The sequence below is a fragment of the Ylistrum balloti genome, unplaced genomic scaffold (assembly GCF_031769215.1).
Source record: "Ylistrum balloti isolate Yb309-2 unplaced genomic scaffold, AGI_CSIRO_Ybal_v1 Utg370168, whole genome shotgun sequence".
Classification (NCBI taxonomy): domain Eukaryota; kingdom Metazoa; phylum Mollusca; class Bivalvia; order Pectinida; family Pectinidae; genus Ylistrum; species Ylistrum balloti.
In genome coordinates, this window is record NW_026782160.1 from 192,068 (window position 1) to 219,222 (window position 27,155).

General features: G+C 32.9%; 2 protein-coding genes and 2 non-coding genes across 4 annotated transcripts in view; 2 read left to right on the forward strand and 2 right to left on the reverse strand.

The window, feature by feature from the left end:
* The first annotated feature begins 416 nt into the window (after window positions 1-416).
* On the forward strand, window positions 417-6,206 carry LOC132551030 (procathepsin L-like). Its single transcript, XM_060215131.1, has 9 exons — window positions 417-564; window positions 1,765-1,907; window positions 2,946-3,093; window positions 3,369-3,379; window positions 4,259-4,291; window positions 4,580-4,787; window positions 5,134-5,298; window positions 5,689-5,761; window positions 6,107-6,206. The coding sequence occupies exons 1-9, from the start codon at window positions 417-419 to the stop codon at window positions 6,204-6,206; spliced, it is 1,029 nt and encodes a 342-aa protein (XP_060071114.1).
* Window positions 6,207-6,887: 681 nt separating this feature from the next.
* On the reverse strand, window positions 6,888-6,960 carry Trnav-uac (transfer RNA valine (anticodon UAC)). The gene has a single exon. It is a non-coding gene; the product is annotated as a tRNA-Val (tRNA).
* A 159-nt stretch (window positions 6,961-7,119) lies between these two features.
* Window positions 7,120-7,192, reverse strand: Trnav-uac (transfer RNA valine (anticodon UAC)). Its single transcript has one exon. It is a non-coding gene; the product is annotated as a tRNA-Val (tRNA).
* Window positions 7,193-8,938: 1,746 nt separating this feature from the next.
* LOC132551031 (uncharacterized) overlaps window positions 8,939-27,155 on the forward strand; it is a 41,527-nt gene continuing 23,310 nt past the window's right edge. Inside the window, exons 1-8 of the mRNA XM_060215133.1 lie at window positions 8,939-8,945; window positions 16,446-16,617; window positions 17,531-17,789; window positions 18,052-18,176; window positions 19,567-19,696; window positions 19,788-19,973; window positions 20,201-20,314; window positions 20,704-20,875. Coding sequence (XP_060071116.1) covers window positions 8,939-8,945; window positions 16,446-16,617; window positions 17,531-17,789; window positions 18,052-18,176; window positions 19,567-19,696; window positions 19,788-19,973; window positions 20,201-20,314; window positions 20,704-20,875 — 1,165 coding nt within the window. The remainder of the gene's footprint in view (window positions 8,946-16,445; window positions 16,618-17,530; window positions 17,790-18,051; window positions 18,177-19,566; window positions 19,697-19,787; window positions 19,974-20,200; window positions 20,315-20,703; window positions 20,876-27,155) is intronic.

The window sequence follows — 27,155 nt, forward strand, 5'->3', positions numbered from 1 at the left end:
ACATTTTCTTGCAAACCAAAAACAAAAACAAAAAAGAAAGTCGTGACAAGAACTATTAATCTAAGGTTACGAACATAATTAGGGAAGCGACTAATTTATTCCAAAATGCAGGATGCTTTTCTCCTGTCAGTTTATTTTAAAAAAAGCTCATCCTGGTATATAGTTACAAGACAAGACACTGCAGGTGAACATCACAAGGACAAACCACACTTGTCTCCGTCAAGCCAGACATCACTTTTATTGGTAAGTGTTTGCAGAAAAGTGAACATCATTATATCAATAATGGACAAACTACACTGTTGTTCTGAATCACAACAGTTCTGATCACCAGCCTTGATAATACCAACCAAGTTAAGTTTATCACATATTCATCCATACGAGTTAAACCTCATACTCATTTTCGCTTTCCAGACACGATGTTGCTCTTCCTTTGTTTTTTGTTGCCGATTGTCTCAGCTCTTCCAAACGTTCGGGAATGGTATCAACTATCACAGGCTCAACAGGACGTACCTACTGATCTTTCACCGTATGACGTCAAGTTTTTGGAGTTCCAGAGAAAATACAGTAAGGAACTGAATATAAATGTTCTTTAGCGAGATAGTTTTAAAACCTGATTGTTTTATTACCTTCTATCATAACTCAACCCCACCTACCTCGCTACGTAAGAATAGAGTATATTGGAATTGGATTACATGTCCGTCTGTCCGCCCGACTCCTACTACACGTGTTTTAAAGATTGAACACGGTCAAAATTGACTGTTATCAGGTTGTTGAAAAAATAGCAAATTCATATCTTCTGCCATAAGTAAAGAAAAAGATTAACTTTAACCCTGTTCAGACGTTTTCCTCCTAAATGTAATAAATGTCGTTTGTTTGTGTTATTATTGCTTCTAACACTTTTTAACGTTCCTATAATATCATGTTACGGTAATGACACACCGTTACGGGAATGACAGATCTCCGAAACGATATCGTCATTACCGAAACGTCATCCCGCGTTTCGGTAATGATCGTTTTGGTAATGACATCAATTAATCCCCTTTTGGAACCTCATACAAATATGGCTGTGGAATTAACTTTTGTTCCCACGCTGTTGGTTGTATCAGCTATACTATCAAACTATTACATAATTCCATACATCACATTAATCATTATATTGATTGTTCGGTAATGACCGGTAAAAACATTCCCTAATAATTTTGTACTTACAAACAAGTCCTTCTTCACAAACGAACCGATTCCCTACAAACAGGTGTGTAGGTTGAAGTCTTCCCGCGACAAACTAGCCGAGCAGGAAAACTCCGCGCTAAGCGTGATAACTTCTACGGTATTTTCAATTTTGTGTATTTTTAAACTAAATTATATCTTGTTTATTTTAACTGCCTTTTGAAATTTTATACATCTGTTGAAAAGATGGTGCAATACGGTCATGGGTACATAGAACACGATTTAGTTACACGCGATCTACGTCTAGTTAGGGAATCCTTGAAGACTTTTTAAAAATATTTTATTTTATCTAAAACATGTAGAATATGAATGATTAATTATTTTGAATGGCATTTATCCTCTGACTACTACTTATGTATACGGAGACAAATACAGGATTTTTAATGGTTCAAACAATTTTCTGCGGACAACCCACACTGGAAAATGTCGACATTTCGTGAATTGCGAGCGTATCTAAGTGTTTAAAATCTCTTGTGTTAGGTATTAAGAATGTCTATTGGTTTGAGTAAAGGAATGTAGTAAAATCTCATATTTCAGACAAGGTATACCCAACCGTCCAGGAAGAGTTTAGGAAGTTTGAGATATTCAAGACAAACATTAAGATTATAGAAGAACATAACAAGCTGTATGTATCCGGACTGAAGAAATTCTTCCTTGGAGCCAGCCAGTTTACTGACATGGTTTGTTTTATTTGAAGCAATACAGAAATTTCCCAAGTAATTTTGATATAGCCTAAGTAATCAATATATATATATAGCAATATATAGGACCATATGACGTAGATAAGTATAGAAGATTTAAGAAAGCAAGTTTCTTTTCAGCAAATCATATTGACCAAGCTGATATAGCCAACCGCATGCTCTTTTGCATATAAGAGAGGATTATAGAGGGAAAGGATTGTTCAAAAGATGGGTATATATTACGTTTTCTAAGTATTAAAAATAAAGGCTTATTTGTCCGTTGTCCGTTAACTTTTTCAGATTTTGATCTTTTTCTTAAGATCCTTTGGGTTCATCAAACTTGCAAAATAACTAAAACAATACTATTGTTGAAATGTTCTCTCCAGAGAGAAATGAAATGAAGTAAATGCTAGATTTGGTTGTAATTTCAATGTGTAGCTCTGGCAAAATTGCAAACTTAGTTGTCTCTGGATGTACTGTTTAGCATCCAGTACTGGGGCAATTTTCGGACGTAGCTTTAGTACAGAAACACCAAAAGAATGCCAATTCGTTTGAAACCGTCGATTTTATGTATAGGTATATGCATTTAAAGTTTAAGGAAAAGATTAAATGACTTTGTCACCAAAGATTTAAGGTCACTGAGTCAAAGGTCATTGATACTTGGAAGAAGTATTTTTTTTGTTACAAAATTATATTTTTTGTCTAAGCATATACATTTAAAAGTAGTAGAGAGGGATGCGACAATCATTTTGGACCTAGTTTTTAGGTCAATGGGTCAAATGGCAATCGTCATCATTTTCTTTTATAGGCATATGCATTTGAAACATTAACTCGAATGCCTCACAGAAATAGGCACGCCCTTAACCGACACTTTCAGTGCCACAAGTTAGTTGATTATATCAATTTCAGTTTTGGAGGAAATTCAAATACCCAGAGAAAAATACCTGTAAACGTTGGAAATCGACCGTTAAAAGGCCCGAAGGGGCACTTATTTGTTTCTGATGTGCACAACTTTATTATCATCTCACTGAATTACAGGACTCTGAAGAATTTTCAAAATGGGTCGGCATGAGTTTTATGCGGAAAAGCAATCCAAGTATGACTTCAACCTTCCTACGGCCGAACAACGTCGTGTATCCAGGAGAAGTCGACTGGAGAAAGGAGGGTTACGGGAGTCAAAAACCAGGTGAGAGACTTGAATCAAGAAAATGCATCTTGGTTTGTCAGGAATCGGATTTTTATAAGATTGAATCATGATTAGGAAAACAACTATTTCCAGAAAAAAATGAAAAATAAATGAGGAAAAATCCCTTGTTTAAGGTATTTGTAAAAAAGGAAATTTAATGAAAAAAAACTCTTATTTTCCTATGTATCATCAGATTTGAGTAACTATTGTGTTGGACCTAAATGAAAGTCTTGCCCAAAAATTGCCGCCGTTATCTGTAAATTTTCCATTAGTAGTCAAAGATAAAGTATTATTTTTCAGTTTTGCGGTTATGTAGTCCTGTCAGAGTTTAATATGTAAGAGTATTACCCTGCCCCGTTTCTTATGTAAACAAACCAAGAACAAGGCTGTCCTTGATTTGTTATGTGTCGTCTGCAAAATGGAGACGCTGAGACGAACATAAATGAAACTAGTGTTAAAAATGTGATTTTAGAATTCAGGGACAATGATTAGAGTGCACACACAAGAATTGTTTTAGGAACTGATTTAAAAAAAATAATAAAATTCGGAGAAAAGACGGTGGGCAGTGGCTGTCGAGGTGCCTTGGAGAGCATTCCAATCCAAACCGTTATGTAAGACTTCAGTGATGTTCTAGGAATGTATATGCTATGATGCTGTGGGAACATTAGTACCAGTAAATTGATATATTAACTTAGAGAAGTATGCCAGCATATTAGAGGAAAATAGATGGCCTGTAATACTCTAGCGGTAGTGACAACAATTTTCACTATATTACACCAGTATTCCATTATATTACACTAATAACTAGTAGACCATCATGGTGTATCGATGGGAACACTTGACTCTCCTCATTTATAATACTGTGATAGGAAAACGCAGATCTACATACCTGTATATATGTTTACTCTTATATCACATGAGTTAATCCAATGTTTTGCTCTTTGGCCTCCTTGCGTTGTAGATTATGGCGGATGTCATCGATATACATGGTACGTGTCGTCGGGGAAACAGAAGACGCTTGCTATTCCGAAATAACTGGTCTTATTCTATCTGAACCTTTTCAGGAGTCTCCGTTTTGGTGTTTTTAATCGAGTATCATATATCATTTCAACTTTATGTAGATTTATGTTTGTAATTTTTATTTACAAATTTTCTTGGTATTTAGGGTGCTTGTGAATCTTGCTGGGCATTTAGCGCAGTAGCACACTTTACGTTGTTAAAAAGACATGCATTTCCACATTATAAAGTGTCAAAAAGGGAGACAAATTTCACTTAATCAAATCTTGTATTCAGCTTACACGAAATCTGATATGGATTATGGATTGATAAAATATGCATAAAAATACTGTTTAATTTGGGATTCTGTTGATTATGTAAGTAATGAAAAAAAACCCGAAAATAGTGATATTGAAACATACATGTAGAAATACGAAGTACCTAAAAATTGTGTAGACTTGATGTGTTATATAGTTACGTTGTTTTACAGACCGGTGCTCTCGAGGGACAGTATTTCAAGAAAACGAAGAGTTTAGCATCTCTAAGCCAACAGCAGTTGGTTGACTGTTCCACCAGTTTTGGTGACGAAGGCTGTAATGGTGGTCTTATGGTCAACGCCTTCAAGTACGTAGAGACCAACGGCATAGAATCGGAATTCGACTACCCCTACACTGCCAAGGTATCATCTACATTTACTAGTGAAAAGAATAAAATAAATATGGTGTCCATATATCTAATAAACCATCATTCGCAAATTTAAATTCATTTCCAGATTTCCGTTCGCGAAATCATGTATATATTGGAAGAGGCGAAACAAAGCATTCACGAAATCCACGTGATTAACAGTATATCCTTATTACTTAATTTGATATAGATTTGAAAATATGAATAATAATTTCGCACAAAAAAATGTTTACAAAGAAATAGCTATAAATTAGAAGATAAAGTAATTAAATATTATTTCATTGACATGTTTAGAAGTCACTGTTATTGTCATGGTAACCTATAGAGGAGTGTGTATCCATTATAACTTAAAACATACAGGACGGGACTGTAAGTACAACGCGTCTAAGGTGATAGTGACCTGCACAGGTATAATCGAAATACCATTCGGAAGTGAACTAGACTTGCTAGCGGCCGTGGCCACTGTAGGACCTATATCCGTTTCCATAGACGCAAGTCATATATCATTTCAGCTATACGCGGGCGGTAAGTGGTATGCCATACGTACTTCAATTATTTTCTATCGATTTGATTGGCTGTGAAACTATTTTTTGTACACAGGAATGAATGTCTATGCCTCGGTCAATATGTGTGTATTATAGATACAAGTGTTGTAACTCGTGTGAAGGGTAAACTGAAGATGTAATTTTAAATAATGTTCACGCAGTTCATAATTATAATAAATAATTGATATATTAAGAACGCAAATTCAAATTTTTTCATTTCCTTTTGAAAAATCTAATCAAAATTATTAAAAGACTGATACTTTAATTCATTACATTAGGTGCTAAGGGTCTGGAATTATATCTATAAGGTTAGGAGAATATATCATATAATATATCTATTGCTATCAAAATTGTTTTAAAAAAAATCAAAATTTTGGCCATGCCGTACTGGCTGTAGTCTACGACAAACTCAACGGCAGTCAGATGTGGATAGTCAAAAATAGGTAAGGGTTGATATCTTCAGTCATTTTAATTATTTTCTGTAAATCATACACTATGATTATAATTGAATCAGATAAAGTTAAACAGGAAAATAATGCATTTTATTTTTAGTTGTATGTCCCGCATGTCTATGAAATATGGAAGCATTCCTAATTTTCTGTATATGATTGCAAAATGCAGTGTCTTCATTAGATTCTTTAAAAGGTCCTATTAAGTTCATCTGACAGATATGTAAAAGCCATAGAGCGTTTGAACAGATTAATAATTTGTTGCAAAAGCTAACAGAAAAAAAAATCACAGAAATCAATAAATATGAAATTAACGAAATGTTTGTTTCGATATTGTAGTTGGGGGACGCATTGGGGAGTCGATGGTTATGTGATGATGTCTCGGAACAAAACCAATCAGTGTGGAATTGCTACAATGGCTAGTTACCCACTCTGGTGATCCGTTACTTATATGTACCAATTAACCTCTGTTGTAATAATCTTCCATGGACAGCTCATCGATGATTAAGTTCCATTAATATACAAGTGTTAAATATGAATTAACATACAATTCACGACCTCTCAAACAGACAATTAAAAATATATTAATTCTTTTGCAAAAGTCTAAACTGATACTTTTATTATTATTATTATTTTGGAGGATTCTTTTTTCTTTTTCAACAAGGCTAAGCCAATTTTAGCAAGGTTTCATGTTTTGAATTTTGATGAAAACCTCAAATTGTCACGTCTCCGCCCTACCCGTAACAGATTCACAACATGAACACGTGTTGGCAGTAAGGAAATCCTACTTCCAGTTAAGCCCGATCTTTGTTGGTAAACAACAATTCGAGACTGTCCAAATGTTAATCTACAACACAGTACAAAACATGATTCCGAAAAAAATAAGGAGTTATCACGTTGTCTATCTCAACAATGATATTCCAATAAGAATATATTAACATTCATATACGACATAAGCGTAATGATCTCTTTTCTCTGTTGTGAATTTATTTTGCGATTCTTGATGGTAGCATTCATGTTTTATCAACTTATGGTAATTTTCTAAGAAAGCATTCTATCTCCTTCAAAACATCAAACACTGGACAAAATAAATTAAGTCTTGGAGGTAAAAACAAAATTCAGGTTCTGGCGAGGTTCGAACTCGCGACCTTCTGCGTGTAAAGCAGACGTGATAACCACTACACCACAGAACCGCGCATTCTTTTGCTTTTACGGCCGATTCAAATAGTTGATTGTCAAGTTTATTTAATTCCCCATATTCCTAGTTGATTTTAATGTTTACAGCGAAGTTGAATGCTGATCTAGGATAATGTAAAATATGTCAGTAATATGGATAAAGATAACTAACTGTCAGGTTTCGGCGAGGTTCGAACTCGCGACCTTCTGCGTGTAAAGCAGACGTGATAACCACTACACCACGAAACCGTCATGCAAACAAAATCTCCAGATGTATCATTTGTACAAGATAATAATAGAAGAAAAATAACAATCAGGATCCGACGAGTTTCGAACTCGTGACCTTCTGCGTGTTAAGCAGACGTAATTTTATTTTTTCTTGAAATATTGATTTATTATTCCCATGAAATAGGACCTTCAAGGTTGGGGCCCCGAAGGCTCCTCACAGCACGTATAAAAACACTTAAAATAGTTACAACAACATCAGGTTAAAAATAAAAAATAAAAAAAAATAAAATCAATCTCACAGTTGGTGGCCATAAGAGTTCATCTACAGATAGGTCTACTGGTATCATATTGATAAAACAAAAGATTCTAAGACCTCTGAACCTTTTGAATAGTCAACTGGCTTCAAAAGTGTTGTCAGTAACAAGATATTTCTTGAAAAGATCACATTTCTTCTTCATTTGGTAGTAGATTTTGATATAATCAAAATACTAACGAAATGTATAAATAAAAAACGTCGTAAGATTAATTTGGGACATTTGGTTACCTTCCATATTACACCGTTTGAGAATACAGAAACGTACAATCCCTAAAAAGGAGTTGATGAAAAATGAATTAGTATGTTTAACTTTTTTGGTATAACCCAGAACTATAAGTTTTCCTAACGAAATATCTGCTAGGTAACTCTGATCAGCGTCTGAAAAAAAGTTTCTTGAATAAAATTCGAACATATACCAAAAAACCAGAAAGTTCCGAACAATCAATAAACAGTTGTTGCAACGTCTCTTTAATTACAAACAAGCATGTGTCATTGTTGGCTTTGCCAATTTTCTTTAACTTCTCCATAGTAAATATTGAGTTATGTACAACTCGATAAAAGGGCATCAATAATATCACAAGGCAAAAACGGCATATACATAACAGAAAACACACGCGGAAGATAAACATCTTAAAAAACTCTCTGACCAATAATCCTTAGATTTTGGATTTTAAAAACAATAGCGAATGAAGCATGCATAGATGTCCCAGGTAGTCCTGGGATAGAGTTGTACAGTTGTTCCATTACCATCGTTATAAGTAATATATTGTCTGGACTTTGTTCTCTTATAAATGTGTACATTAGTTAGAATGGCTTTCTTATAATCTGCTGGAATACAGCTCACAATAGTATTAAAACCGGATAGAACTGTGTCCACAGAGATGTTGGGATCATATTCCGTTACAATATCAGCTACAGCATTAGGCGTAAGGAATTTAGATACAACTTCAAGTGTTAAATTTTTGACTTAAGTTACACCAGCCTTATCAAAAGAGTGGATAAAAATAGGTTTACCATTGTTTACAAGTTTTGGATTGAAAACCAATGGTTGTTCATACAAGAAAACTGTATCCATATTGCTATAATAAACCTCATTTACTGTCTGGAAGGCATACCAAGCCTTCAACATTTTACAATAAACAATTAGTAATGACCTTAAATGCTTGTCTGGAAACTGACAGTAAATGACTTCAGCATTATGATTTCAATCAATTACTTGTCAAAAAAGTACACACATGTTCTTCCAAACTGCAGTACAGGATGTATCTAACGACTTAAACAAAAAAAATTATTCTAAAAAACCTTATTTTTATAATTTAGTCAGGTATGTTTAACTCTCCACAATTACTTTTGCCGATAGTAATGTCATACGCCACAAAGTGTGCACCATTATTCCATAAAGAATCTATACACAACTTCTTCACCTCAGTAATAACTGCCAGATGCATAGTATGGGAGGTAAGACAGTACCAACATCTAGACATCAAAAGAGAACTGATTACGGTAGTTCTACCTTGAAGAGTTAGCTTTCTTAGCGACCATAACCAACGGGAGGTAACTCTTAATTATTGATAAAAATCGAAAAGGCATAACAAAAGCAAAGTTCTAAACAGCTAATAATAGAAATATCACAGACATCAGGAGATAACATCAACATACAAGAATAGTTTTGGTTGATAGGAAGATACCAAATAATGGAACGAAAACATACAAAATTTAAGATAAAAAATTCTCATTCAGAAAATGAATATCTAAAGCACTACTAATATTCATATATGCTTATTTGCACATCAAATTGAGAAAATTCATCGTATAAGCACTATAGTGTAACTATAGACTACAACACAAAATACCTAGTGTATGGATCTTGATAAAAATGTGACAGGAGAAAATATAGATATACAAGAGAATCAAATGAGTTGGATATGATCAGCACGGCATCAACATATACATGGATGAGGCTTAAAGAAATATCACCATTAATGATTAATCTTATATACTGCACGTTACCATGTGTTGTCAATTCTAAACGTCGAACAACGTGGAGGTGTGAATCTTGATACGAGGTAGTATATTCAAATTAACATGTTCATTGCACATATTTGACCACGAGTGTATCGAAGTAATTTGCATTCATTTTCAGTGTACAATTAAGTTTAAGTGTATATTTTACAATATAACTGACAGTCATTAATTTCTGGAGTTCTGGTACTATCATGAAAGTCAGATCTTGGATCTTAAGTTAAGAGATGCATCATTTCCGTCTAAACATAAACGAAATTTCGGTTGATATACTTTTATCAATCCGGCACATAATTACACAGGTTTTTACATAATGGAACCAAATATTTCAATATAACATTTTGTCCCCATCTTCTGAAACATTCAAAATAAGAACAGGATACTAGATAGTTGGTGTTTTCTTTCACAAGAATCTTATTTGTTCTGAAAATGATAGTTAAAACTCGACGACGTTACACCAAAATATTTTAAAGTGATATTTCATGATATTTACTCTTAGTGTAAATAATGAAGAATATTGTTAGTTTCAATTGAAACAAATATCTCTTGTCAAATATTTCAAATGTTTGATGCTCCACTCCAAAGTATTGTAGAGTTTATAAACAATTGAAAACGAGAGACACACTATATATTTTCTTGCAACATATTTTTTGCTCAATTTAACTCGAGTTATCTTTCTTAGCATGATAAGAATGACAATGCAGCAGTTCTACTAACAATGTCTAGTTGTATATTGTTAAACGTCCTGTGTGATATTTATGGATTCACGTGACGAGTGCACGTGTTTTTAGGTTGACAAACCGCCTGGTCATATTATGTACACATTGACATCATTTTTTTAAAGAGTGGTGTTCGACTGCTCTTCAGCTGTAAAGGAAACAAGCACACGGTATTATCACTTGTCGGTCCATCAGGGTTCCTCACGGACTGCATAACACGTCAGATATACGACAAAACACGACGACACGACACGACACCACACCACATACTAGATAACATACCACACCACACTACATACCACACCACTTTAACTAAGCACACATATTTAATTATTACAATTATTTTTAAGTAAGCACATCATCTATATAAACTTCAGAATCGTAAACGATCTCAAAAATGTACTGAAAACTTCCATACCGGATAATCAATCACCGAATATACTATTTCCCGTGTAGAAATGCGCGTATTTCTTACAATCGCTAGAATGGTTGGCAGTATTGTAAGATATTTATAACAGGACTGTAAGAAGGAAGAGACATGCTAAATCCTAAACGGAACATTGCTATGACCATGTATTCTGTTGAACTCGAGAAGTCGGTTATGTTTTATTAAAAACTTGCCGACATCGCCAGGTAAACTTTTTAAAATATTTATTTTATTTTTACAAAATATTTTACATAAAACATAATAACATGAAACACACTCTCATCCATGCATACATTTTCAAACAATCATGCACACATACATGTAATGATTTTTTTATCACCATCATCATCAGCATCATCATCATCAGCATCATCATCCATATCGTCCTTACATGTATCATCATCCGTATCATCATCATCATCATCATCATCATCATCATCATCATCATCATCTGCATCATTCCCATCATCATCATCATCATCATCATCATCATCATCATCATCATCATCATCATCATCATCATCATCATCAGCATCTGCATCATTCCCATCATCATCTAGACCATCATCTATTTCATCATTATCACACATACATGCAATCCCTTACATATCTGCCCATCCACACATCCATACACATTTACGTTCATAACAGATATAGACATGCACATCTACAAAAACACAGCCTGAGAGAGAAAAAGGGAGAGAAAGCGAGACAGGAAGAGACATTGAAATGGAGATAAAGAGTAATAAGTAAAATGTATGTTCCTGAAGCTACATGACACTGGGTGGTAGTGGATATTTGATACATGAAAATTTTATATATGCTATTGTATATAAATACTGCACAAAAGGGCATCTGTCAAAGACTGGAGACAGAAACTGAAGTTAACTTAACCTTTTGACAAGACAATACAATACATGTAGGTAATAAATGTGTCAATGTAACATTTGCATTAATTTTCCAATCATTTACAAATTTCTCTTTAGCTATTTCCTCTTTACTGTTAGAAATGTACTTTTGAACTTTATAATGGTCAAGTATAGTAAAAATCAGAGCATTAATATTCAGTGACTTGTGTAGGCATCTAGTTATGTAAATATCTTGTTTAATTAGTAAAATGATTTGATTGTCAATTTTATATAATGCAGAGTTTTTAGTATTGATTTTGCAAAAAGTAGGGTGTGTTTGTTTAAAGTAAACGGAATAAAAATAGTTTCTAATAACAATTCTAAACTCTGAAAAAGATTTTGAGTTTGATCACATTCCCAAAACAAATGTTCAAAGATTTCCTTTTCTGAGTTACAAAGGTTACAAAGAGGACTTTCTACAAGTTTTACTTTAATAAGAAAGGAATTGGTGGTTAGCATATTGTGAGATACTCTAAACTGTATCCACTGAATTTTGGAGTTTTTAGTAATTTGAAAAGGCATTGCATATATACTCTTCCAGTCATCCTCGTTAAAATCAAAGGTCTCTCCCCACTTTTCTTTGCCATAAGCAACTAAAGTGTTTATATTATTTAATAATTCATAAAAAACTTTTGAACCTTTAGTCTTCTTTAGAAATATAGCAATGTTGACTGGTAGAACAGGACGAGTTAGTTTGTATTTCCCAATGTAATGGTTTTGTAAAGATCTTCTAATGGCTGATACTATACCAATATATTTTTAAAATGTTTCTGTCAATATTGTATTTATGTATAAATTCATCATATGTAAAGAAAGTATTTGTGTTGTAGTCCTTAATGAAGTCTCCTATTAAGTAAATGCCTTTTTCATGCCATCTCGGATAAAAAATGGTTTGCCACCAACTGTTACATTATCATTATGCCATATAGGTGTTTGCAAAAGTGACTTCCCCTTTAGTAGTTTCATGTTAACTGAGTTATCTAATCTACGCCAAGCTCCCAAAACATCTTTCCAAAAACTATTGTTACAATTTTCTTGAGAAATCTTTATATAGTTACCTCCAATATCTAGAAGTCTATTTACGTTCACTAATTTTTCCAAAATTACTCTCCATTTGCCTGGAGATGAATATAACCTTTTAATCAAGTCAATTCCAAAGCATCAATGAAGTAATAAATATTAAGCATTTTTACACCACCATGAGTATAATCTTGTACAATAACTTCCTTTTTAACTTTACCAACCTTACTGTGCCATACGAATTCACATAAAATAGAGTTTATTTTATCTGGATTCGGAAAGGAATTAAATACGTGATTAAACTGTGAAATCATCAGTGATTTTAACAAGTGTATTTTCCCAATTGGTGTTAAATTCCTTCTGCTCCACATACTAATAACACGTTTTAATTTATTATTTTATGTCAAATTCATCTTGATCACCTCATGTAGATTTGCGCTAAAATCTATTACTAAAAGACAAAATTTAGTTTTTCCCCATTGAAGATTTAATTCTGGTAAGAAGTTTTGCTGACTATGTTTTTTACTCCCAATCCAAACAATTTCAGTTTTGTCAATATTAACCTTTTGGCCAGAAATATTTGCAAATGTGTTTAATTCCCTTATAGATTCTCTCAATGACTGCTCAGTTCCATCTTAAGTCAAATAAGTATCATCTGCATATTGTGATAGTAAAACATATGTATTATCAACTTTATTACCTTTTATTCTTTTATTATTTCGAAATCTGATGGCAAGAATTTCAGCACATAGAATGAAAATGTACGGTGCTATCGGGTCACCTTGCCGACATCCCCTATTGATATTAAAAAATGAAGAAAGATTCCCCCCTTGATTGACAACAGCCCCTACATTATTATGAAACAGTTTTACCCAGTTTAAAATATCATTTTCGAAGCCAAAAAAACGCAATATCCTATCTATAAAATTCCAAGAAACCGAGTCAAATGCTTTTTCAAAATCTATCATTAGAACCATACCAGGAATGTTATTTTCTTCAGTAAAACACATAACATCATATAAAATCCTCGTATTTTCACCTATATATCGTCCCGCAAGAAATCCTGTCCGTTCCCTATTAATAATTTTATCAAGTACTGATTTTATTATGTTAGCTATTACCCCAGATGCTATTTTATATACAATATCAAGTAGAGTGATAGGCCTCCAGTTTTTAATGAAATGCCGTGGTTTATCTTTTTTAGGAATACAAGTAATAATGCCATGACGTTGTGTGATTGATAGTTCTCCCTTCTTAAACCCATAATTTAATGATCGAACAAGAAAATTACCAAGCTGTTTCCAAAAATGTTTGAAGAATTCAACTGTAAAACCATTTGATCCAGGGCTTTTGTTATTTTTCATAACTTATAACTGCTATTATAATCTATGTCAGGATTGATTACTAAGTTAAAATCACCACAGATAATTACTCTATCGTTTCCAAAACTGCCTATAGTGTCAGCAAATAGGTTATAAAAATATGGTTCGTCTAAATTTGGACCATATAATGTAATAAGTGTAATATACATGTTTTTAAGTTCTACCTCGATAGCTAAAAATTGCCGGACAAATCCTTCTTCTCTTTCTTAACCTTAAATTCAAAATTATTATTAAAAATATTGCAACACCCCTTGCATTTGGATTTAAAATAATTAAAATAACATTCGAAACCCCACTCATAACGAATAATATTTTTAGTTTCCTGAGTAAAGTGTCTCGTGTACAAAATATAATATATTTTCCCCCTCTTAAATAAGAAAAAATGTCTTTACGTTTGACAAGGTCTCCCAGTCCCTGACAATTAGCGATACAATATTCAAATCATCTATAATCAAACAAGCAGAAACATATTCTTAGTAGAATGTAAGTGCAATCACCAGTTTAATGTTTTGTTATTACGTTTACCACCCAAAAAGAACAGGAAAGTGAAGTAAAGAATAAAGAATCGCCATGTATATTTAAATAAACAAATCATGTACAATGCATACCAAATATGTTTAATCCATGGTCAGGTCCAGTAATCAGACAAAAATCACAAATGACCTGCCTAGTCTGTAAATGCTACACGAGGTCAACTCACAGAGAGTTATAGTTTTTATGAACTAATTGTATTACACAGTATGACTCCTTACAGGTATATGCCTGCGGGTAACATACGATCAGATATTGACCACCAATCATTTCATCACCAGTGTTTCTCACAGAGGCCCCAACAATACTGTGGACCTCGGGATCTCTTACTGATAATACATCATTTAATTAAATGAGTAGCATTAATATATCAATTAAGATCGAGACATTAAGCGCCCACGGCGTTGACTTCTAACATAGAAAACACGTAACAACATGGCGGACTGAATAAGCGTTAGATTTTTAGTTGTGCTTTCTAGCTATGAAGTTGACACCAACCGTACGAATTGTTGTAATTGTTTTATGTTCAGTATGTGGCGGTACGTATATATTTTATAACAATTTTTTTCATTACATATGTATTTATATAATGTAACATTTAAGTGTGGATTTTGATTTCATTGATTTCATATTTATTTTCACCATTAGAACAAGTTTGTACAAATTATTTACACCTTCTCACGATACACTTTTTCACGGAGAAACAAAGAAGCATACTTACATGTAATAATAATAATTATTATCATTAAAATAAAAATCGATCACTAACTTAATGAAGGATTGCGCATGTCTGAAAATATCTGAATTAAGATATATGGCAATAGCACTCAAATTGAATGCAACATTGGAAGTAGTAAATTTTTTGATAAACTACCTTGGTGTACTAGTATTTACGAGATAAAGCTAATTGTAGAGTTAACCTTGTGAACAGTACTTAATTAAAGGATAAAGCTAGTTATAGTGTTAACCTTGTGAACCTGTACTTAATTAAATGATAAAGCTAATTATAGTGTTAACCTTGTGAACCAGTTATTGATTAAAGGATAAAGCTAGTTATAGTGTTACCCTTGTGAACCTGTACTTAATTAAATGATAAAGCTAATTATAGTGTTAACCTTGTGAACCAGTTATTGATTAAAGGATAAAGCTAGTTATAGTGTTACCCTTGTGAACCTGTACTTAATTAAATCGGATAAAGCTAATTATAGTGTTAACCTTGTGAACCAGTACTTAATTAAAGGATAAAGCTAATTATAGTGTTAACCTTGTTAACCAGTACTTAATTAAAGGATAAAGCTAATTATAGTGTTAACCTTGTGAACAGTAATTAATTAAAGGATAAAGCTAGTTATAGTGTTACCCTTGTGAACCTGTACTTAATTAAAGGATAAAGCTGAATGGAGATTCCATATATTAGTCTGATAAGAGTAATATAACTCGACATAGTCTTCCACTTCATATGGGATTTAACAATTTGGTCATTGCTCCATCGTCTAACTGTAATGTTTATTTTAAGGGTAACATAGATACTGTTTTTTGTTGAAATAAGATTCTTCCTCTAGCGTGTCATCCAGGTAAATGTTAGCAATGGAATAGGGTTAAGCATTTTCTAAATACCGCTGTCAGCCGAATATCATTTTCTTCCCGTGCAGGTATCGGAATCGATATATTGTATTTTTTACATTACCATGTCCGTGAGCTGTTAATCGTCAAACCGTTATTAACTGAGTCGCTTCGGAACTCACAGCTACACGTGTAACTCTAATTTTTTCAGTGGACAGTTCAGCTTAAAGATATTAGTGATTATGTACTAATTATATTGACAGGCAAAGCTTTGCTTTAAGACAAACTCCTTAATTAACCAAAACCAAAGATCGACGAGTGAAATACGAAATTGAGTATTTGATGATTGATGTCCATTAAGATATAATTAGTTTTAATTTTTTCAGCGTTTGCGGGCTATCGCCGAGTGTGTTATTACACTAACTGGTCACGTTATCGTTATGGACTTGGTCGATACTTCCCTAACAATACAGATCCACACCTGTGTACTCACATAGTATTTGCCTTCGCAAAACTTGAAAAAAGTGAACTTGCTGTGTATGAAGACGATGAAACCCTGTAAGTTGAAGTTGTTAGTAGTCATGACTATCAATATGGTTAATGAACTGATTGTCCAGACATGTTGAGCTAACGGGCCAATGAAACCTTTACAAATTTTAGATATCTTCGATAATTCATAATTATTTCATATCAGTCATTCCCTATGATAATTCATTGTCATTTCATATCAGTTATTCCCTATGATAATTCATTGTCATTTCATATAAGTTATTCCCTATGTTAATTCATAGTCATTTCATATCAGTTATTCCCTATGATAATTCATTGTCATTTCATATCAGTCATTCCCTATGGCAATTCATTGTCATTTCATATCAGTTATTCCCTGTTAATTCATAGTCATTTCATATAAGTTATTCCCTATGTTAATTCATAGTCATTTCATATAAGTTATTCCATGTGTTAATTCATTTTCATTTCATATCAGTTATTCCCTATGTTAATTAATTGTCATTTCATATCAGTTATTCCCTATGTTAATCCATTGTCATTTCATATCAGTTATTCCCTGTGTTGATTCTTAGTAATTTCGTCTCAGTTATTCCCTATGGTAATTCATATTAATTTCATAAAAGTTATTCCCTATGTTAATTCATTGTCATTTCATATCAGTTATTCCCTATGGTAATTCATTGTAATTCATATTAATTTCATAATAAGTTATTTCTTGTGTTAATTCATATTCATTTCATCTCAGTCATTCCCTGTGTTAATTCATTGTCATTTCATATCAGTAATTCCCTATGGTAATTCATTGTCACTTCATATCAGTTATTCCCTGCGGTAATTCATAGTCCATAAATTGTTTTAATATCAGTTATTTTATATAGTAATTCATAGTCATTTTATATTACGGTTGCTATTTCAATGATTCCCGATTGCAAGTTTTCACATCAATTGATATATCCAGATATGAAGAAATCAACAAATTGAAGCTCACCAACCCGAGCCTGAAGACTATGATTGCAGTCGGCGGATGGAACCAAGAAAGTATCGAGTGGTCCGATCTCGTCTCTAAAACTAACAAAATGAACAAATTCATCGTCAAATCCATTCCATTCATACGTAGACATGGCTTTGATGGCCTAGATCTGGACTGGGAATACCCCGCATTGCGTACCGGAGCTAATGCTACCACTGACAAACACAACTTTGCAGTTCTATGCAAGGTTTGTGTATAAAGCATTAAAGCATAAATATCTTCTATCCCTTTTCTGTAGAAAAAATAAACAAACAAAAAACAAAAACATAACCAACAACATCTAATGAAGAAAGGGATATTTTGGAGTTGACATGAGAGACGTCTGTTAGACATATTTAATATTCGGTGGGTAACTGTGCGTGTTATTAAAGCAATTATCATGTTTCGAAATTAAGAAAGATTATAAGAAAAGATGATTGAATCTATTCATTAGTCCATTTTTTCCACAGAAACTACGACTAGCGTACGATAGGGAAGCACGACTGACAGGACAAGCTCGACTTCTGTTGTCGGTAGCGGTAGCAGCATCGAAAAAAATAGTCGACGTGTCTTACGAAGTACCGACTATATCTAGGTAGGACATCGGTGCAATCTTGTTAATATGTCTTTCTATTCATACCCCTGTAATAAATCTTCACGTGCATCTCTATCCATATCTATGAAATATATCTTTCTTTTTCAACATTCACAATCATTCACAAGCAAACAATTCTTCACATCCGCGACTTTCTCAATCATTTCACATCACGTCCAGATTAGGAGAATATTCGGGCTCTGTCACAATATCTTATAATCTATTGTCTCGTGGTTTAATCAGCTAATTTTTCTGTTGTACATTTTGATAATTTGCATTTCTTATTCTAATAAAATAACAAATAATAAAACTATTTAAAAAAATGGAAAATTAACAATAAGATATTGTTTTATGACTAACTTTGTCCGTGTCTTACTACTACACTATAGGTGGACTATGTATATTTAGTATGTTTCATAATGACTAACTTTGCCGAAGTCTTACTACTACACTAATTTTACTATAAATTCACTGCCTAGAAAAAAAAACCAGACATGCATGTTTGAACTCACGGACTCTTTGTTTGGTGAATGGTGTAATTGTTGAGATGTTTTAGGAAAGAACTTATATAATGTTGTTATAACTGACTGTTGCGGGACGTGTGTCAATCGAAATATAATCTACTTGATACGATGGTGTTTACGTTACGTAAATCTACTGGGTGGGTTGTAAAGGTTTTTAAGTATCCAGAGAAAACGTTTTGGGTTACACAAAGATAAAGCGAACGATTCAAACTTTTATTAAGCATTGTAGAAGACCAGATGAAGAAGTACTTCATTTTTATGAATATGAAATCTGTATGTTTTAGTTTTAATTACGTTGTATTTCTTCCTGAATAAGGAGCGCAATGTATACACGGAATATTTAAAAAGTTTAACAATATATATATATATATATATTTCAACGTTTTAACAGACATTTTAACATGTAAGATAATAAGTTTGCTTTAGAAGATATATACATATAAACAATTGTATTTTATGTAACTCTCGTGTTAAGTAAGATATATACACATTAACAATTGTATTTTATGAAACTCTCGCGTTAAGTAAGATATACACACATAAACAATTGTATTTTATGTAACTCTCGTGTTAAGTAAGATATATACACATTAACAATTGTATTTTATGAAACTCTCGTGTTAAGTAAGATATACACACATAAACAATTGTATTTTATGTAACTCTCGTGTTAAGTAAGATATATACACATAAACAATTGTATTTTATGTAACTCTCGTGTTAAGTAAGATATACGCACATTAACAACTGTATTTTATGTAACTCTCGTGTTAAGTAAGATATATACACATTAACAATTGTATTTTATGAAACTCTCGTGTTAAGTAGAAATTAGTACTTATATAGAATTTATCTTGTTACACCAGGTACGTTGATTTCATCAATCTGATGAGCTATGACCTGCACGGGAGCTGGCTGATGCAAACGGGCCATCATTCTCTACTACATGACAGAGGCTACAACAGCGATAACGCAGAAGACATCTACCTTGATATCGTACGTTCCTTTTTTTCTTTATTTTTTTGATATTAGTTCTATTGTACTATTTTGAGTGCGTGTGATGTACAATGTGCTTGTAATTCTGTAGGACTGGGCTGCACGGTATTGGGTCCTACTCGGTGCTTCTAAAGAACAAATGAATATAGGTCTGTCTTTCTACGGACGTGGATTTACCCTGAAAGACCCCAATGATAGTGGATTCGGAGCGCCAACCAAGGGTCCTAGCCGACCTGGTCCATTCACCAGAGAGTCTGGCTACATGGCATACTACGAGGTAAACGCAAGCAAAGGGTGATAAGTGATTTGAGGAAGTGTCCAACACCACCACTTTTATTTGTAAAATAGTAACAATAACACGGTTCCTTCATCACATTGAAGTTGTCGATTCAGTATTTTTAACTTCTTTTAGACATATGTTCATGTAACCTGTCAAAATATCTTGAAGAACTGCCAATTAGGAATACCTTGTGTATCATACTAATTATACTCCGCGTATTTCAGATTTGTCTGCTGTTAGCCCGTGGAGGACAAATGAACCGGGACGCAGGCGAGCCCATCTACATCAATGGCAACCAATGGATCGGTTATGATGACGAAATCAGCATTTCTAAAAAGGTTAGCATAAACATCGGTGAAACGATTATTAAACACTTGATCACATACCGCTCTTTCGATTTTTTTGTTCCTTTTGGTATTTTTTTACTGGTACTTTCAATACATTTCTTAAAGGATATATCTTGATGGTATAGTCTTGTCGAGATATCTTTTGAAAGATGACAACATCTTCTAAGATGAAATGGAAGTGTCCTTATATTGGCATATGATACATTTTGCAAGGTATTATTAGTTGAGATGATTTTATGTGTGTGTTATTTTGACGATGTTAATGCTTAGGAGTAACATTGACTTAATACTTATCAGTCTCATTGTATTACCAATCTCTGTGTGAAAACGAGGAGAATTTGAAGATAACAGAGTCACTGCTGTACATTGTTGTCGAACAGGTTGCTTGGTTGATACACGAGGGATTTGGTGGAGCGATGATGTGGGCGCTTCCGTTAGATGACTTCAATCAAGAATGTCCTTTGTCAAGAAGAAAATTCCCACTTGCAAATAGAGTAAAAGACGATCTTTTGGCTGCCGATTCGACTGTAACTGGTTCGGAAACAACTACAAGTAGCCAGTGGTCAATACTGAATGATCTTTTATGAAGACGGACAACATCTTCACGTACATAGATGTAGTGAAAGTTGTTTACCTCATGTAAAGTATACAATAGAAGTGGAACACATTCGCTTTGTTGTATAGTATTGGAAAGATTAGATTTATGTCAGAAATTTGAAATAAATCCAATAATATTTTTTCTGTCATTTCGGGTTTTTTTAAAAAAATTGAATTGTGACTTTAATGTGACGGATTTCTTCTCTAAAAAGGACGTTACAAGCCTTTGTACTATTGCTACTGATGTGGACGTTATTGTGATAAAGAAATCTTACTTTTTCTGAACACTTGGTCTTAATATTTGTGTACGCTTTCAAGTACAATAATATACACAATAGGATGACTTAACAGATATATATAAAACCACGAAATAATATACACAATAGGATGACTTTACGGATATATATAAAACCACGAAATAATATACACAGTGGGATGACTTAACGGATATATATAAAACCACGAAATAATATACACAATAGGATGACTTTACGGATATATATAAAACCACGAAATAATATACACAGTGGGATGACTTTACAGATATATATAACCACGAAATAATATACACAGTGGGATGACTTTACAGATATATATAAAACCACGAAATAATATACACAGTGGGATGACTTTACGGATATATATAAAACCACGAAATAATATACACAGTGGGATGACTTTACAGATATATATAACCACGAAATAATATACACAGTGGGATGACTTTACAGATATATATAACCACGAAATAATATACACAGTGGAATTTATCGAAAACCACTAAATAATATACACAGTGGGATGACTTTACGGATATATATAACCACGAAATAATATACACAGTGGGATGACTTTACAGATATATATAAAACCACGAAATAATATACACAGTGGGATGACTTTACGGATATATATAAAACCACGAAATAATATACACAGTGGGATGACTTTACAGATATATATAACCACGAAATGATATACACAGTGGGATGACTTTACACAGTGGGATGACTTAACGGATATATATAACCACGAAATAATATACACAGTGGGATGACTTAACGGATATGTATAAAACCACTAAATAATATACACAGTGGGATGACTTTACGGATATATATAAAACCACGAAATAATATACACAGTGGGATGACTTTACAGATATATATAACCACGAAATAATATACACAGTGGGATGACTTTACAGATATATATAAAACCACGAAATAATATACACAGTGGGATGACTTTACAGATATATATAAAACCACGAAATAATATACACAGTGGGATGACTTTACAGATATATATAACCACGAAATAATATACACAGTGGGATGACTTTACAGATATATATAACCATGAAATAATATACACAGTGGGATTTATCGAAAACCACGAAATGATATACACAGTGGGATGACTTTACAGATATATATAACCACGAAATAATATACACAGTGGGATGACTTTACAGATATATATATAAAACCACGAAATAATATACACAGTGGGATGACTTTACAGATATATATAACCACGAAATAATATACACAGTGGGATGACTTTACAGATATATATAAAACCACGAAATAATATACACAGTGGGATGACTTTACGGATATATATAAAACCACGAAATAATATACACAGTGGGATGACTTTACAGATATATATAACCACGAAATGATATACACAGTGGGATGACTTTACGGATATGTATAAAACCACTAAATAATATACACAGTGGGATGACTTAACGGATATATATAAAACCACGAAATAATATACACAGTGGGATGACTTAACGGATATATATAAAACCACGAAATAATATACACAGTGGGATGACTTAACGGATATGTATAAAACCACTAAATAATATACACAGTGGGATGACTTTACAGATATATATAAAACCACGAAATAATATACACAGTGGGATGACTTTACGGATATATATAAAAGCACGAAATAATATACACAGTGGGATGACTTAACGGATATATATAAAAGCACGAAATAATATACACAGTGGGATGACTTTACGGATATATATAAAACCACGAAATAATATACACAGTGGGATTTATCGAAAACCACTAAATAATATACACAGTGGGATGACTTTACGGATATGTATAAAACCACGAAATAATATACACAGTGGGATGACTTAACGGATATATATAAAACCACGATATAATATACACAGTGGGATGACTTAACGGATATGTATACAGCCACTAAATAATATACACAGTGGGATGACTTTACAGATATATATAAAACCACGAAATAATATACACAGTGGGATGACTTAACGGGTATATATAAAACCACGAAATAATATACACAGTGGGATGACTTTACGGATATATATAAAACCACGAAATAATATACACAGTGGGATGACTTAACGGATATATATAAAAGCACGAAATAATATACACAGTGGGATGACTTAACGGATATATATAAAACCACGAAATAATATACACAGTGGGATTTATCGAAAACCACTAAATAATATACACAGTGGGATGACTTTACGGATATGTATAAAACCACGAAATAATATACACAGTGGGATGACTTTACGGATATGTATAAAACCACGAAATGATATACACAGTGGGATGACTTAACGGATATGTATAAAACCACGAGATGATATACACAGTGGGATGACTTAACGGATATGTATAAAACCACGAAATGATATACACAGTGGGATGACTTAACGGATATGTATAAAACCACTAAATGATATACACAGTGGGATGACTTAACGGATATGTATAAAACCACGAAATGATATACACAGTGGGATGACATAACGGATATATATAAAACCACGAAATGATATACACAGTGGGATGACTTTACAGATATGTATAAAACCACTAAATAATATACACAGTGGGATGACTTAACGGATATGTATAAAACCACGAAATGATATACACAGTGGGATGACTTAACGGATATGTATAAAACCACGAAATGATATACACAGTGGGATGACTTAACGGATATGTATAAAACCACGAGATGATATACACAGTGGGATGACTTTACAGATATGTATAAAACCACGAAATAATATACACAGTGGGATGACTTTACGGATATATATAAAACCACTAAATAATATACACAGTGGGATGACTTTACGGATATATATAAAACCACGAAATAATATACACAGTGGGATAACTTTACGGATATGTAAAAAACCACGAAATAATATACACAGTGGGATGACTTTACGGATATGTATAAAACCACGAAATAATATACACAGTGGGATGACTTTACGGATATGTATACAGCCACTAAATGATAGACACAACAAAATGACCTATGATATATCTTAATATCATTTGATCGAATGACTGTACTTTCATCACCACAGGTGACCTGAAAAAGCTGAAGTGCTCTCCCCTTCCATGCAACCTAATATTGTCGACTTATTATGATATATAATCATAATCAAACAAAAAGTGATAGAGTCTTGAACACAAAATGACAAAGTTTGTTTCATGTGTCAAATAGAAACAAAAAAAAATCGAGATTGGATCATAAAGTAACAGTCTGTTTCATCTACCAAAACAGGAACAAAAAATTCCGGTCTGGAACTACGTTAGTAGTTAATTTGATTGAATATAAAATACAAAATAACATTTATGTCTGTCTTTACATGGAAATTATGTGCCAAATTGAATTAAAATAAGTAGATTGTCGTGATATACCTATACTCGAAACAAGCACAGCTATGTGTGACATGAAAGACGTGAACATCCTGTATACAGTTAGTAAAAAGGCAAATGTTGAAAGAAAGTCAATTTACTTCAAATATAGGTCATACTGACTACAGTTCTGATTGTATGATTCTTATTGTTCGTTTATGAAATCCTGGTAAATGTCTAAAATTCGTACAAATGGTTAGGATGATCAATTTTAGAAATAAAGACCACTTACTAATGGTCATACAATGAATTAAACTGCATAATGTAGCTATTTCGACCTTCTTTGCATTGATACATACATTCATGGCTACCGAGGAAAATCTAAATTGGAAAAAAAGTAAAAATGCAGATTGAGAGGTACACTAACACCATCATTAAATTAATTTCATAGGCTAAGGTAAAGGGCAGAATTCGGTATATCCTGGGAACTAAAAACTAATTGAGGTTTGTATGTTTGTTCCATCAATGACTCATATTGTATATTTGGAAATGGTAAATGTAAGAATTGAACCATCTTCAGGTGATTTTCTTAAAATGTAGTTACGCTTGGTCGTGTATTATACATATGTATCTTTTTGGCGTTTTTAATGAGCTAAAATCCTCGAAATCGGTCACGGTCTTCATATGGAATCAGATACTCTGTTATTACATTTTTTATGTCTGGCAATTGTCGGAATGTGAAGCAGAAAACTCTTCTTCCTACATCACTTCTTTACCCAATGCACGCTTAAAGGCGTTTTGTTTTCTAAGGCTCACTATTCTCTTCTGTAGTATAATCATTTCAAGAGCCCTGCAATTGCACTATACATCCGCCTCTTACATATGATAAATGATGTTCCTGTTTGATTTCGCCCGAATAAAATAAAAACATTAAGATAAAGGATTCAGGAGTAAAACGTTAAAATACAAAGATAAATGCGTCAGGAGTAAACGTTAAAACACAAAGATAAAGGCCTCATGAGTAAACGTTAAAACACAAAGATAAATGCGCCAGAAGTAAACGTTAAAACACAAAGATAAAGGCTTCAAGGAGTAAAAGTTAAAACACAAATATTAAGGCCTCAGAAGTAAAACGTTAAAACACAAAGATCAAGGCTTCAAGGAGTAAAAGTTAAAACACAAAGATAAAGGCGTCAGTAGCTAAACGTTAAAACACAAAGATAAAGGCTTCAGTAGCTAAACGTTAAAACACAAAGATAAAGGCGTCAGTAGCTAAACGTTAAAACACAAAGATAAAGGCGTCAGTAGCTAAACGTTAAAACACAAAGATAAAGGCGTCAGTAGCTAAACGTCAGTAGCTAAACGTTAAAACACAAAGATAAAGGTTTCAGTAGTTAAACGTTAAAACACAAAGATAAAGGTTTCAGTAGTTAAACGTTAAAACACAAAGATAAAGGCGTCAGTAGCTAAACGTTAAAACACAAATATAAAGGCGTCAGTAGCTAAACGTTAAAACACAAATATAAAGGCGTCAGTAGCTAAACGTTAAAACACAAAGATAAAGGCGTCAGTAGCTAAACGTTAAAACACAAATATAAAGGCGTCAGTAGTTAAACGTTAAAACACAAAGATAAATGCTTCAGTAGCTAAACGTTAAAACACAAAGATAAAGGCGTCAGTAGCTAAACGTTAAAACACAAATATAAAGGCGTCAGTAGCTAAACGTTAAAACACAAAGATAAAGGCGTCAGTAGCTAAACGTTAAAACACAAAAATAAAGGCCTAAGGAGTTAAACGTTAAAGCACAAAGATAAAGGCTTCAGGAGTAAACATTAAAACACAAAGATAAAGGCTTCATGAGTAAACGTTAAAACACAAAGATAAAGGCTTCAGGAGTAACACGTTAAAACACAAAGATAATGACGTCAGAAGTAAAACATTAAAACACAAAGATAAATGCTAAACGTTAAAACACAAAGATAAATGCTTCAGTAGCTAAACGTTAAAACACAAAGATAAAGGCGTCAGTAGTTAAACGTTAAAACACAAAGATAAAGGTTTCAGTAGTTAAACGTTAAAACACAAAGATAAAGGTTTCAGTAGTTAAACGTTAAAACACAAAGATAAAGGTTTCAGTAGTTAAACGTTAAAGCACAAAGATAAAGGTTTCAGTAGTTAAACGTTAAAACACAATGATAAAGTCTTCAGAAGTAAAACGTTAAAACACAAAGATAAAGGCTTCATGAGTAAACATTAAATCACAAAGATAAAGGGGTAAACGTTAAAACACAAAGATAAAGGTTTCAGTAGTTAAACGTTAAAACACAAAGATGAAGGTTTCAGTAGTTAAACGTAAAACCAAGGAGATAAAGGCGTCAGTAGCTAAACGTTAAAACACAAAGATAAAGGCTTCAGAAGTAAAACGTTAAAACACAAAGATAAAGGCCTCAGAAGTAAAACGTTAAAACACAAAGATAAAGGTTTCAGTAGTTAAACGTTAAAACACAAAGATAAATGCTTCAGTAGCTAAACGTTAAAACACA

Coding starts and splice junctions, on each gene's coding strand:
- LOC132551030 (XM_060215131.1), top strand. CDS start 417: ATGTTGCTCTTCCTTTGTTTTTTGTTGCCGATTGTCTCAGCTCTTCCA. Junction 565..1,764: donor GGAGTTCCAGAGAAAATACA/GTAAGGAACTGA, acceptor CTCATATTTCAG/ACAAGGTATACCCAACCGTC. Junction 1,908..2,945: donor CCAGCCAGTTTACTGACATG/GTTTGTTTTATT, acceptor ACTGAATTACAG/GACTCTGAAGAATTTTCAAA.